Genomic DNA, 14,625 nt, shown 5'->3' with positions numbered 1-14,625 from the left:
CTTGCAGAGCCAACCTGCAGTTTGCAGTCTGAATCTGCTCCTGTAGAGCAACACACCCAACCTCATTCCTGACAGACATCGCAGCCTGTCAAGTGGTAGAGGCGAGCTAACTCTTTGGGGTGAAGACAGGATGAAAAAGGGATGCAGTATGGGCCTATGTGTGCAACTGGAGCCGGACACGTGGGAAGGGCGGTAATGCAGGGCTGTGTTTCCCCCAGAGCACCTGTGCAGATGGGGGTGAGGAAGCTTTGGGGTAGACTCGCTTGTAAGACACGTGGTCCGTGCGTTGTATGTTTTAAGTAGCGCTGCCTGGGAACGGCAGCCTGTGGTCAGCAGATGCCTCCGCACGCAGCCGCTGGAAGGGCCTTGTCCGCTACTTGTCAAAAGCCGCTGTGAATGGGTAAGAATTATTTCCTGATTTCATGTGGAGACAAAGTAAGCGTTATTTGGCAAAGGTGCTCTTTTGCTTAGGATATTTTGGTTCTGTGGCTTCTGAGGTTTTTGATGATGAAAAGCAGGTCATTGCACTAATGTGACTGCAGGAGTAATTGACAACTGATACGGCGGGACTAGATGTTGACTAGCAAGGTAATTCTCATTGGAAGGTGGCTGAGATGCCACAGCCAGATGTTTACTGTCTGGATGACCTCTATTGGAAAATGATTAAAAATGAGTCAGTTGGTCGAATGTGGGTCGTTCAAACAGATGATCCTTTTTTTTACCTGCGATGTCCTTGCATTGCTGCTGTGTCACCTGAGGGTTCTGCTGGCTGAAAACGGCGGTTTGCGAGCCCAGAAGTGGTGAGTGTTTCAGCTGGGAATGCCAAGATGCTGGCTCACAGCTTGCAACAGCTGCTAGCAGAGCAAGTCAGGAACTTTAGTCACAGCTTGCAGAGCTGAAGGCTGAGACTGACAAAGTGATGGCTCATGGTTTACAAGAGCTGACAGCCAGCAACCATCGCTCTGATACAGACTGACCTCTGTGTTTGCTATTCCCGTCTGGAACAACGCTAGCAGATTTGCAGGCAAGAAGCAAGTTTTAAATGGCCAGTAGTTGAAAAGGATATTGAAAACTGTGGGCTTCAGTGGCTTTGTGGAAGAAAAGAGTAAACCATGTTTGAAAATGACTGGTTTGAAACAATTTTTTCATTTTTGCATTCCCAGAAAAGTGGGTGGATTGTATAGGCCTGCTGCCAGAGCAGGCAAGGTGGTGGGCATCTCTTGAAGCATTTAACAGAGAATGCTGTGTCCCCCTCTTTAATTTTTTATCTTTTTTTTTTTTTTTTCATTCACACGTGATATCATTGTAGTGGAGTTCTATTGACCTCTTTAAAAGGTGGGGAGGGAGGGAGGGAGAGCATTCTTTACTCAATTCCTCATACCTTTTGAGATATTTCAGGGAATCTGTATGAATATCATTTTTCATTTCTATTTCCTTCTGAAACTCTGTCCTTTAGCAATAATGGTCGCATTTGCGCCCTTGAGTAAAATTCAGAGAAGGCTTCTGGGTTGAGAGATAAATGGTCTTGAAATAGTTCAAGGTGTTACACAACTGGGATGTTTGAGTTGTGATATGAAGTTTCAAACAGCATTTTACCTGTGGAATTTGAAAATCACATGGGTTTGTACACAGCCCAGAGCAGCGTGAAATCTTACCTGCACAGACCTTGCACTTGGCCTAGGACAGAAAATACTTAGGGTCAAGAAAAACTTGTTTCATGTTTGTCAAAGCCACGTGAAGGGGCTTGGCTCAGTCTCTGTGCCCTTAGCACCACTGCCTCTGCTTTGGTCCCACACTGTCCTTTGTAACCCAGCGTCTCGCTTCAGGGTCACACAGGCCTCTGAGATGTGGCAGGTGAGAGATGAGCAATTTGAAAGGTAAAATGCAGAACTGGAGAAGGCGCCTCTGCCACGACACAGGGCCTCTGCACGGTGAGCGTAAGAAATTTACAGTGCCGATTCTCGCCCGTTCCTGAGGCCAGCTGTTTGGGTTGTGTGCTGCTGACCTCGGTTCCTTGTGCTGCTGCCATGGTACAGAAAATCACAGTGGAAAAAGCTCCCCTGCCCCTTGGCTCTGCTCAGAGACAGTCTGACATGCTGTCGGGCCGTACGCGTGGCGTGGTGGCCGTAAAGCGAGGAAGGAGCCTTGGCAGCCTCTTCAGAGCCTTCCGCGAAGGCGGCGTGAGCGAGGCGCGCTGCCTCTGCCGGCCCCGCGGCTCTCGCCTCCCCGCACACCAGCGCTCAGCGTGCCCCTGTACGTGGGCAGAGTTTCACCTTGTGCTTTCAGTCTTGGGGCAGCTCACGCTGTAGGAAAATCCAGCCCTTACCTTTCGCCTACTTTCCTCTTGGGAAAATGCCCTTGACGTTGATGTACGCTGGATATTGTTTGACTGCTGCTGAGAACCAGTCCACCCGCTCGTTTGATGCAAATTAGAATAAAGTCAGTTAAGGAACAAATATAGAAAATTACAGGATTGGGACTTGGCTAGCAATGAGTGCGCTAGTTTTCACCGTCTGTTTGACTTTGGAAATGGCCCAGGATGGCATGGTAATGTTTTGGAAAGCTATTCTAACCACAAAGAACGTAAAGTTTTGTTAGATGCAAGTATGCTTAAGTGTTTTGTAGTCTTGTTTTAGTGAAGCCTTTCTATTTAACACTTCCAAAATGTTACTTTACATAGAAAATTGATAGCTGAGTTCAGATTTTTCCCTGTAGCTCTTCTCCTTTTAGAAGTTGTGTCTGTGGTATCTGTTCTTACTGTGCTCAGCTCGGGGAAGCTCGCAGGACTGGGCCTTTTTAGTGTCATACTTAAAGGCATTTGTAAAACGCTCCTAGTCAGGGAGCAGTAACACCGATGTGTTAGGGTTGGGGGTTTTTTCACCAGTAGATCTAACAATAATTGGCAAAGGAGGTCAGGAGCGTCATCTCCACGGTACAGATGGAGAAACTGAGTCACGCAGAGGCAGTGACTTGTATGAGATCAACCAGTAAATCTGGGGTCCTAGTTGAGCCTTGTGTCAACTTGGTGCGGTGTCACAGCCCCCTGCTAGGTGGTTTTGCCTGTTCTGTTTGCTGACTGCCGCCTCAAACGCTGATGGAATGGGGGCACTCAGCAGTATTGTGTAAAGTGGCGCAGAGCCCCCGCTGTTTGCTGGGGACTCAGGGCTTTTCCAGCTGGCGGTCCCCACAACCCGAGCGCTTCCGTAGGAAAGGCAAGAGCAGCAGTAAGGTCCCAGGGGAAGGATGAGGCCTGAGTTTGCTGCTTGCTTAATCTGTGCGTGTCCCTTCACGTAGAATTTGCTTGATAGCTGAAAAACATAATCAGGTCTCCTAGTACAAAATTGCCTAGGATGGGATACAGCTCGTCTGATGTAGCTCTGGGGCTGCACTCGTCACTCGGGTTGTCTTTATAGCCAAAAGGAAGAAAGAAACACCTCCAGACAGCAATTCGAGTCACTCGTGTTAGATGTATATGAGGTAATAATTACCCTGTAGGGGCATGCTGTTCTCTGCCTGAATAGGAGCAGCCCTGAAGAAGACTTCAGATGAAATACCTGGCTTTTAGGGGAGGTGAATCCTGTCCTTAGGAACAAGTGCGTATAGATGAGTTCAGGTGACAGGGTTTAAATATTAAACTGAGCATCTCCCAACCTTGCAGTGTTTGGATTTGGCTTTTGTGTACAGACACGTCTGAACTAGTCACAGATGCGAGCGTGAGTAGTCCTCGGGCTTCCTTTTAACACATTTTGCTAGGAGGTGAGCTTCGGTCGGTCACAGTGGTTTGCCATGCAGAAATATTTGCTGTTAATGCTGATTTTTACTGAAAGGGTATCTTGCAAGACCCACCAGATTTTACTTCAGTTATTTTGAATGTGTCTGTGTGGGGTGAGATAATTTGCAAAAAAGCTAACTGAATGAAAGGCTCCCTATGTCACCAAATCCATGTTCAGTATGCAAAGTTTTGTGATGAGTAAGTAGGTGGTGGCTGAGGACTATCACGAGTTATATGCAGGCAAGCACAGTGTTAGTATAAGCAAGCAAATGAGCCGAAATAGCCGGGCAATAGCCTGCGCTTTTGACAAGAGGGAAAACAAATTAAGTCCCTTTCCTAAGTAGTGGATCTGACCCGAGTGGTTCCAAGGACGCAGGAGGTTGTTCCTCTCCTAGGACAAATGCCATGTGCTCCTTGCCTTTCTCTGGAAGTGGAAGAGAGGGATCAAAAGGGAGCGAAGTTACAGGAAGCGCTCTGAACTTAATAAGGCAAAGACTGTGCCGTGCAACATATGGTCGTGCTCTTGATAACCCTGTGATAAGATGGACAAAGCAGGGGATAACGGGGACGTCCTGTCGGGTGAGCTGTGTTACTTCTTCCTGGCTGCTGTGTAGCCGGTCTGCAGCGCAAGTGTCAGGCTCATGCAAAGCGTCGAACCTGAGCTGCACGCTTAGGAACTCAATTTTGATGTCTTGTGGTACTTTCCAGGGGGCTTTCCAGAACAGCGTGAGGGAGGGGGGGGTGTCAGAGCCTAACTGTACCCTGCAGCAGGAGGCAGGCAGGCCAGAGGCGGCTGGGCTGCTGGCAAATGAGCTGGCTCCGGGGCTGGAAGCGGCGTAATCACATCAGCACTGTGCTTCTGTTAATAAGCTCTGCTGCATCATGGCAGTAATTGGTATTTGCGTAGCACTTTGCAAATATGAAAGCATTGCTTCAATGCAGGTTATAAATAGGTTGGCTTCCAGCCTGGCTGTATGGCTTGCCCTCTCAGCTCGTTAGGCCTGGGCACTTGATATGAATGTGAAATAAAGGATTGAATCAAATACCTTTTTTACAGTTTGGTTCTGACTGAACATGTCATGTGTAGATGAGCTGTGAAGACATTTGAGCTTAGAGAACTGTTAGTAAAGGAATGTGCAGCAGTTTGGGATCTTGAGTCCATGAGGTGCCCTAAAAGCCGTGGAAACAGCCGTGATCTGGCTTAATTAACGAGAGCCGTTGTGTGATGAGGTTTACAGCGCTTGGTGCCGTGACACTAACTTTGCTTGCGAAGTTTTCATCCTTCCTGGTGTCGGTGTGAATTTAAATTTGGGAATGTGCGTTACTTCCTGGCTTAGGGTTTATTGGACGCTAGCCATGTGCTTTTTAGCAATAGTGAACTCTGTCTTTGTCCTCTCATGTAACTGCTTGAAATTGTAGTGCAGTTCTGGCAGGCAGCACAGTACACACAGGTAATGTATTTGGGATGACTAGAAGTTCTAAAATGTGTATTATTTCTCTCTCCTATAAAAACTGTAATTGTAGCAAATTAAAATACATGAGTTAGTGTTTTCTTGCTTGGAGGTGAGGTTGGATATTTTGGTATTTCACGTGGATATAATAAGACTTTCTTAGCTGTTTCAGAACCCTGAAAATTTACACTACTTGGCAAAATGAGGCTTTGTATCCATAGTGTGTAGGAGTTTAGGCTAGTGCATCATTTGGAAATACATTTTAGCATAATGTGTTTTAAGATTAATAATTTCAGAAGTTTCTGAGCATCCATTCAAGAGAGCAGCTCCTTGGAACAATGTCTGGTTTTATCAGGTTATTGCACAAAATCAGCATTGCATTCAAATATTACTGGCTTGCAGTATCGTCATAAAATATATTATTCAGCTGATGAAGGGATACTACAAAATGAGTATCATTTTACCATAAAGTGAATGCATGTGAAACCAAACATCAGAAAGGAAGAATTATATGCTATGCTAGTAGGAAACAAAGACTAAAATGCAACAGTGAAACAGTTTTGCAAAGGCCACTGAAGTTCGGAAAGGGAAAATAGCAGCATAAAGAAAATCAGTCAATTACCAGTCCTGTGGGAATTGTCTTGTACTCTGAAAAGCAGTTCTGTGTTTTCCTTCTCACCAGAATGATTAATGGACTGCTTCTGCCAAAGGTAGCGTGTTTAAACAAAACGTAAGCACTAAAAATGAAAGCTTAGTATTTTTCAGCTGCCCATTGTGAAATTGGGTTCTCTAAGGAAGAGGCAAAAAATCAGAGTACTTGCAAAGCAAGCTGGACAAATAACAAAGCAGTTTAATTTTGATCCGTCAGAGGCAACGGGAAGCACATCAGAAAGACATATATTATCCCCAGATGAGTTCCTTGCTTGTGCCTTCTCCTCCAAAATCATCTCGGCTGCCTTAGTCGCTTGGCTGTGGAATTCAAATGAGGAGCCTAGGCACTGCAGGTTTTCCCTCCAGGCAGAGATTGGACCTACTGGATTCAGTCTCCTGCTCGGAATTGCTCCATAAGTTTTTTGTCTTTTCCATGGGCTCTATGAAACCTAGTATAGCAGCAGGATAAGTTTATCTCTCGTGGTGGTTTGAAGGTGCTGCTGGTCAGTACCCATTTGTTCTGACAACAATACTGCCTGCCTTCAGACACATCTGTTGTCAGCTGTCTAACCTGCTTTCGTGATAACTGGCTGTATGATCGTGCCCCTTGCAAAAAAAGCTTTAATCTAGTATAACAACTAGTTTGTTAGCTGGAAATAATTTGTCCCACCCAATATTTGGAGGTACTGTTTGCCAGTTGAAGATTCTGAAGGCCAGTTCCCCTTTGGCATACGTGGGACCGGCGCTGCTGAAATGTTCAGTGTACGAGAGACGAAAGCCAGGCGCGTGTCCAGAGTTTCTGGGTGAATCAACCCAACTCCCATCGGCTTTGACGTAGGTAGTGCTTTTAAGTCACACAGATGCGCTCCAGCCCCCTGCAGGGCATGGCAGTGGTGGCCTTTTGATTTACCCAGACTGCACCACCCAAGAAAGCTGTAAATCAGTACCTGAGAAGTATGAAATGAATTCGTCCCTTTTCTGTTGAAGCAGGTAACACATAAAGGTCTGTCAGGTACACTGTTCTGGATCTACATATGATTTGCATATGTGTGAATTCCTCACAGAGGTGAGTCAGATGCTAAGTAGTTGCAGTGAGGACCTGAGTATGCTATGCGTTCTTGATTTCTCCCGAGAGGGGAGATAGCAGGGACTGAATGTGTTAGCTGATATCACTGACATTTCAAATGATAATCTGTGGGATGGCGAGCACGAGGAGAGTAAAAAATCACAGCAGCAAACCAACCAGATAATGACTGAGCATCGCCCAGTTGCTGGGCATCGATAGACTGTGCTTCACCTGTGGCTGGCGCTGTTCCCATCCCTTTGGTGTTCTCTGTGTTGTGTTTCTGGCCTGTTAAACACCCTTGAGCTGGAGGTTTTGCTTTGTTAAGTGCTCTGTTCGTGTAATGCGGTATATACTGGTCTATCAGCAGTTATCTACAATCTGAAGGTAGGTACATGTTGCCTGCAATTGTATATCTGCCTTGGACACGTGGGCGCTGTGACCAAAGAAAGCCTGTTAGGTGGACAGAGATCCTTTTGCAGTCACAGTAAGCATGAAATCTATTTTTCTTGGATTTTTCCTCTAGCAAAAAACTGGCTGCAACACCAGCATATTGGGCAGGAGCGGGAGCCTTCATTTTTGGATGTCGCATCATTGGTCGTGATTAATTCCTTTGGTTTTGTGAGAATGTGGGGTGTCGTTGCGTTAGAAAGCACGTCTGTGGAGGTAATCTGTTTATCAGGCCAAGAGCATGTTCTCTCTCTACCAGACAACAAATTAGTTCTTTCCTTACTGAGAGAGATAATAAGGGATATCCTAACCCAGACGAACAGGGGAGGGCATGGCATGAAGCTGACAAGATCAGAAACAAAAGTAGAAGCGGGAGATGAAAAATGCATTTGTTAAAGAATGGCTGCAAAATCCAAGCGATCTGCTGCAGCAACTCATTCATCAAGGGAATTTGGCCTTGCCTCACTGTAATCTAAATTGAATCTAATTTAGATTCCAAGCAAGGGATGGGAATCCTTTCCTGAACCAAAACAAGCCTTGCCACCTCCTACCTTTTCATTACTCATTCCATAATTTGTTTGGGTTTGTTATGTAGGGCACTCGGGAAGAATAGCTTAAAGCTGTGGGTGCTTGTGCTAAATCTGGTGTTATAATCACTGCTTTGCTGTACATTGGCTTGATTTTTGATGCACTTACAGCACCCAGAGCTGGTAATGTGCCTCTGCCTGGGGCCCCCAGGAACTTAGGCATGAACGTATTTCTCTTCTTCCCTGAGTGCTGAATTACTTGCATTGCTGCTTGACTTGGTCTGGGGGAGTCCACCACAGCCTTGGGCTCGGTTTCTTTTTTTTTTTTCATTCTAAAAATCATCTCTGCTCATGCCTACATACATTGATCAAAACCATCCCGGAAGCAGGGACTGGAAGATAGTTTTCTTCATTTTTGAGATACCGTGCTTGCTGACCTACTTTCTGTTCTTGCATTATGAGCTGATAAACAGCAAAACTCGGCCTCCTCGTCTGTGTGTGTTTGGGAAGACTAAATGGCATAATTCCTTCCCTGAGGCTGGTCAGGACTCCCAGCACCTGAACTCAGTTCAGACTGCACGCAGGCCCATGGCAGCAAGCAGGCTTTTTTCAGTACTCTTATTTCTGATTCCCTCTTAAAATGTGTGCCATGTTTTTTTCCGAGGCTATTTCTAGAGGAGCGAGAGGAGATAAGATTTGGGCATTGATTCCACTAGAGATTTCTGTAACATGGGGCGTGTCAGGACGCTGCCTTGGAGCATGTCCCAAACCATCATGCTACCTCATAATTTTCCAACTGCCTGCCTGATTCTTTGACATGTGCTCCCCAGTATCTCGCCTCCTTCGCTCCCGGAAACCCATCCCAGTTCTGAGGTGTTTGCTTCCCCGTGAACACTCTGCTTGCTGCCTTACAGAAATCTCCTGAGAGCCTGTGGGTACGTGCTCTGTAGTCTGGTCACTGTCTCGTTGCTGTAAACCCTGTCATACCCACATGTGTAGTTCCTGTACAACAACTTTTCTCTAATGATTCTCAACAACATGCCCAGATCTGAACAAAATGGTGGGTTGAGCAGGTTGCTGTGCCCCAAGGGTGAAGAGGTTAGTGGCAAGTTTAGGACATGGACAAAACCTGCCTGCAAGCAGTGAGAGAGAGCGCGGCTTTGGGGAATGGGAACATGGAGTGGCTGAACAGGGATGATGGGAGTGGCTTGGAAGAACTTGGGAGGCAAAGAGAATCAAGTGGTGGGGTTGGGTATCAGGATGCCTCTTGAGAATTAGCGGGAAGAAAAAGCAGATTATTACTTTCCCTGCAGAAGTGAAGGTATGAAAAGGGTTAAACATGTACACCGAACCAGCGCGTACGTCATTTGTATATCTGAAGTCCTGACTGACAGAGAGTTGTCTGCCATCCCCATCTGAACGCTCGCCAGGCCTGCGTGCCCTATTTCAGCGTTGTTTGCCAGTTAGGACTTGCCGGCCTCCTTACGGAAAGTATTCTGAGGCGCGTGAGATAGGTGGGTGAGAAAACGCCTAGCAGCAACCAGCTGGTAACGAGAGTCAGGCCTGTGGGAATGCTGCTTCCTTCCCGCTTCCGAGAACTGCACCAAAAAACAAGAACCTCTGTCACGTGTGAATTGCGCTCCAGACCGCTTCAGGCAAGGGCTGGGAAGCTTTGTTCTGGTTGCAGTAGGAAATGCCAGTCGAAACCAAGACTGGGTTGGCCTCATTAGAGCAGGACACGGGCAGCAAAACATCTCCTTTCCCTAGATTCCTTTCTTGTTGCTGAGGTGAGTAGTGGGGTCTGCTATTTAACGCATCCCGCCACTTTTTGTGATCCAGTAGTTGTGCCATCTTCTCCTACGACCTGCTTTAGTGACGCCTTTACTCTCTTCTGATTTTTCTCTCTGCTGCTGCTCAGCACTTTGATGCAGCGTAGCATACACCTATCTGATGATGCTACCGTTTTATTCCATTTTGAGCTGAAAAGAATTTGCAGTTTGGTGTTCAGGGAGATTGTTCAGGAATGTAGAGGCACCCCATGAAGTACCACTTGGTGGAATCAAAACTGATTGATGTTGTTCAAATTCTTAATGATTACATTGGGAGGGAGGGAATGAGCATAATTTTTAATTTTTTTTTTTTAACAAAGTGTTTTTAAGAATAATTTTAAAACAGCTGGCAAGAACAAATTGGCAACTGACAGTCTTAATGTGCAGCTGATGAGCTCTTCTGCCTGCCCCAGTAAATGTCAGGTAGTACTTTCCATTGCTAAGCTCCAGCTCTGCTCAGGTAGACTGGGCCAGAGAAGGTTGCTGTCTGAGAGCTGTTTGTGTGGGCTCTTCGAAGTGAGCCATGAGCTCTTTGATCTTCTGGGATAGTATTTCTGTGTGACTAGGGAACGCTGCCCCTGTTAGCGTGAGGAGATCCCTTTGGTGACCGTGCCAATACTCGGATCAAAACTAGAGCAAGTCAAGGAGGTCGCTGCTCCTTACAGCAGGTGTTTGTCTGTGTTGTATTTTCCAAACATAACTGGAAGACTTGAACCCTCCAAGCTGGCATTTTGGCTTTGAGACTAAAATAACAGGCAGGAAAATCTATATGCTGCTGGAAATGCGCCTATTGCATTAGACCTTCCTTATCAGTCTAAGCCTGCATTTGGAATTGTGCCATGGATTCCCAGATCTGCGTTCAGTGTTGCTCCACTTCATGCTTGCTTTGAGCGTGAGGCATGGAATGCCTATCAAGCGGCCTGATGACTATTTTCACTGGAAAACAGTAAATTTAGCAGAACATGGAGGCGGTTTATAAAGAACGGTAGCTATTTGCATGTTTAATAATTTGCAAATCATTAAACACAAATGACTGAATGCTCCAAGAGGAAAAAAAGTATGGGGAGAGGAGGAAAAAAACCCAGAAACATTTCTTTCTGAGATAATCACCAAGAGGAAAAGTGGGTTTTTTAAAGTGGATTTCAGTCAGTCAAGGGCTCTCTGAAGCTGCAAAGGCTTTCGGTACGTTACAGCACCAGCGTGCTTCCTGTGTGCCTGTTGGCACCTGCGTGCGATACAAGGTGGGGAAAAGAAGAGACCGTAACGCTTTGCCTAGAAAGGGAAATGAGGTGAGATGGTTTTGCTGAGCAAGATGCATGGGGGAAGGAGAAAGACCGATGTTGCTAAGCGAGCGCGCGTGCGATCGTGGGACAACAATGAAGGTATGGGGGTCAGTGGTGGGGCGGAGGCTCCGTAACCCGGTCATTACGCAGGAAACAGGAAGGTAAGGGCCCTCACCTCAACCCCAGGTTTAATCTGTGGCCTTGAGCAAATCATGATCCACCTCTGTTCCCGCTCTTCCTCATGGGCGGGAGGATTTGACACCTCATGGGTTCAGATGTTAAAGGACTTTATTAGTCTACGGATGAATGCGTGTGCAGTACCCACTGAAATCAGGAGCAGGTGCAGAATTAACCCTACTTGTCTATATGGTCTTTCAAATTCTACGTTTACAGGCCCCACAAGTAGTTGGGAAAAGAAAATTATGCTTAATACTCTGTTAGAGTTTAGGAGCGCTCTGGCATTTTAGAGAAAGCACACTTTTTTCTAAATTGGAATAAGCTTCCAGCTTTCGTTGAGCATGTGTGAAGTTTTATTTCTGCCTCGGAAACAACGTCACGCTGGTGCTTTCAGTACGTCACGCTGGTGTGCTTTGCTTCTTCATTTCTTAGAGGAACAACCGGTGTTGACACCTATTTGTGTGTCGTTGCTCTTAGTTGCTGGGAAAGGGTAGTAATGCTTGTGATATGAGCGAAAAAGACTATTGATAGAGCAAACATCTCCTTTGTTAGGAAGTGTCGTTCCTTGAATGGTTTACATCAGGACAGGTGTAGGAGGGAAGGCTGTGGTCAAAGCACGGGGAGTTGCCCTCTGTAGTGAGCAATGGGAACCCCACTGAGCGCCCTGCACCGGGGCTGTCCAGAGCGGTTACACGCAGGAGACGAGAACGTAACCCTTGCCAGGCCAACGCAGGACCTTTAAGTGCAGCTGACTGCCAGCGTCTGTCAGGGCTCTCTTTTGTAGTGCACGGCTTGGGTTTGAATGGAACGGCGTTTCTGGCATAAAGCTTACCTATTTTATAGAACAAGGTAATTTTGTCTCTTCCCTCAAAGGCGCTTTTGACAAAAAGCGGACACCCCGTCATCGTTTGTTCACCGTGCGTGAGGGCTCAGTGATCCCTGCCTCCCTCGGCCTCCCAGCTATCTCTGCTGATCCTGTACAGAAAAACCCATAGACAGTCTTAATAATATAAACTGTCTTGGGGTTTTAGAATGAGGACTGCACTTCCTAAAGTGTTTTTAATCAAGGGTTGTTTACGCTGCACCACAAAAGTATTAACAACTAGCTGCTGTCGATGTGCTGTGAGCATCTGGAGTGCATGAATGATCAGAATGTAATCACTCACGTACTGTTAGGGGCTGGTGGCCATGTGTAGTGCCACTGGAATGGAAATGATCGTGCCACTGCTTAGTGGGTCACATAAGTAGCCTTTCACCTCGTTCTTACTGGGCATTTGTGACCATGGGGATGGCTTCCAACGTAACCGCTTTTATGTAGAGGGAGGCGCGTGTGTCTCTTTAAGTGGAATGTATGTGCATGGTGTTCTTTTGTGTAGTATTCTCTCTCTGGTGTGATCAGCATGACTCCAGTTACTATCACTGGATAGTTGTACCTGGACGATGATCCTATGATGCTCAACCTGTACAAATATGAAAGAAAAAAGAGATTATAGTCCGAGTGTTTCCTGTTTTGATTATTCAAATGTACGCATAGGAATAGCAATAAGGAAAATGTTATGTAAGTTGCAGATAAAACTTAATACTCTTCAGAACCGCAAGCTTCTCTCTCAAGTATGAGTAATAACAAATACCTTTTTTTTTTTTTTTAATAGGAAGTGGGACTCGTAAAAACGGCCTTCTGGAAGCGTGGTGCCAACGTTCTGTGTTTCTGCACGCGTGAGTGATCGGGGAGTGTACGTCGACAGTGTCCCTTGTTCTTGGGTTGGACAGCCCCATCTCCAGCCCTAGAAGGAAACTGTTTCTGTTTGCAAAGTAAGTACCATCCAAAACATTTGGCTTGGTTTTGTTTGGATTTGAGGGTGGGAAGGTAATAATGGCACCTGACCATTAGGACCAAGAACGCTCTTGAACTTGATTCATCCTCTGTACGGTGCTGGCAGCTGGCACGAGTTTTTAGTCCTTGCCAAAACACAGACTTAAGCTGATGACCTAGTTTCAGCTGACCTTGAAATAAGCAACCTCTGTGACCTTCAAGCAATTACATGACTCAGGTAGCTGGCTACCCTGTCTGCTGGCTGCGGAGCGAAGAGTGATGTTGTTATGTTCTGTTCAGGAGCTGCTGGTGGAATTGAATTAGTCCCTGTGCCTTCCAGCCTGTCCGATCTCAACAGACATTTTTGATTTCTTATTCTTTTATTTGTCTTAAAGAACTGGCTGATATCTGGCAGGAACACACTGAGATCTGTACCTGATATAACAGTTACGGATTCATTCTTCTCAGAGCATTGGTTTTTTTAATTATAGCCAAAGCCAGTGTTTTATATAGTCTGTAGTTTCTTGTAAAAAGTAGTGACTCACTGTAACTGGTTACTGCATGCAACACAGTCAATTTTTGTGTAGTGTCCTCTCTGCTCAGTGTAAACCACCTGGTCTTTAGAGGTACCGTGGAGCCAAGGAGTAAGTGCCCATCAGCTGGGCAGCGTGAGGGGACGAGGGCAGGTAAAGCTCGCAGATAACGGTACGCGAGCTGGCAAGGCAGAAGCGAAGCGGAATGACAGAGAAAGTAGGGGGCAGGAGTCAGGCAGGGCAACGAGGGCAATAAGAGGTGAAGGGAGGGGAGGAAGCAAGGCAAGCATAGGGAGCAGAGTTGGTGCTGTATTCCAGAGTTGAGTCTGGAGAGGAATTTCTTCATCCCTCTTGTTTTTGTCGTACCACCGAAATCTAATTCTGAAGCTCGTATTGAGATTGCACGTCACTTCAGTCCTTCGTGGCCAAATGCTTTTAGAATGTGACAGGCACCAGCGGAAGAGCTGTTCCCTTGCAGGGATTTTGTAGTTTTGCTAAGTCAAGAACTCCAGATTTTGGGGGTGAAAGGGGAGTATTTGCACTTGCACGCAAAGTGTTAAGTGTTGCAGCTGGTTCAGTTGCCATGTGTGACTTGAACGTAGGTTTGCGCCCCTGTTTTTTTCTGAGAGAATTGATGTACTTCAGAGTTTCACAGTAACTGGGGAAAAGGTGTAAGTGATGCAGACATGTCATCTATTTGTAGATAAATTAAAGAGAGTTTTCAGAGAGAAATTACTTTACTCACCAGCTGTGACACTGAAGAACTCACGGCCATTAAATCATGGGACAGAAAGGCTACACTGAGCTCTTAGTCCAGCATTTGTAAAGCGGCTTGTCTGTGGTGGGGACTCTCTGAAGTGAGTAATTGACAGCAGTCACGCCAGGTGACAAGTGGGTGCAGCTAGAAAGATGAGCAGAGCACAGTTTCTCTAGCTGTAAGATCTGTGTTGCCTGAAAAATGTCTCGGAACGGAGGAGCTTGAGGTCGGCTTTAGCTCCGGCAGCGCAGAGGGGACAGCGCTATCTGCCGGGTCTGCAGGAGCAGTGCCGTTGGTTGCCGGGGCGGCACGGCTCAGC

The 14,625-nt window shown here is 46.3% G+C and overlaps 1 protein-coding gene across 1 annotated transcript in view; it reads right to left on the bottom strand.

Annotated features, from left to right (window-relative positions):
* The window catches only part of ATP12A (ATPase H+/K+ transporting non-gastric alpha2 subunit), a 42,220-nt gene that overhangs the window by 24,909 nt on the left and 2,686 nt on the right, over window positions 1-14,625 (bottom strand). Inside the window, exons 3-4 of the mRNA XM_086476880.1 lie at window positions 12,637-12,663; window positions 9,389-9,512 (exon numbers count right to left, since the gene is read on the bottom strand). Of these exons, the coding sequence (XP_086333006.1) occupies window positions 9,389-9,512; window positions 12,637-12,663 (151 nt within the window). The remainder of the gene's footprint in view (window positions 1-9,388; window positions 9,513-12,636; window positions 12,664-14,625) is intronic.

Source organism: Leptosomus discolor, chromosome 22 (genome assembly GCF_034619465.1).
Source record: "Leptosomus discolor isolate bLepDis1 chromosome 22, bLepDis1.hap2, whole genome shotgun sequence".
Classification (NCBI taxonomy): Eukaryota; Metazoa; Chordata; class Aves; order Leptosomiformes; family Leptosomidae; genus Leptosomus; species Leptosomus discolor.
The sequence above is the reverse complement of the archived record's forward strand: the minus strand, read 5'-3'. Positions and strand labels throughout refer to the sequence as shown.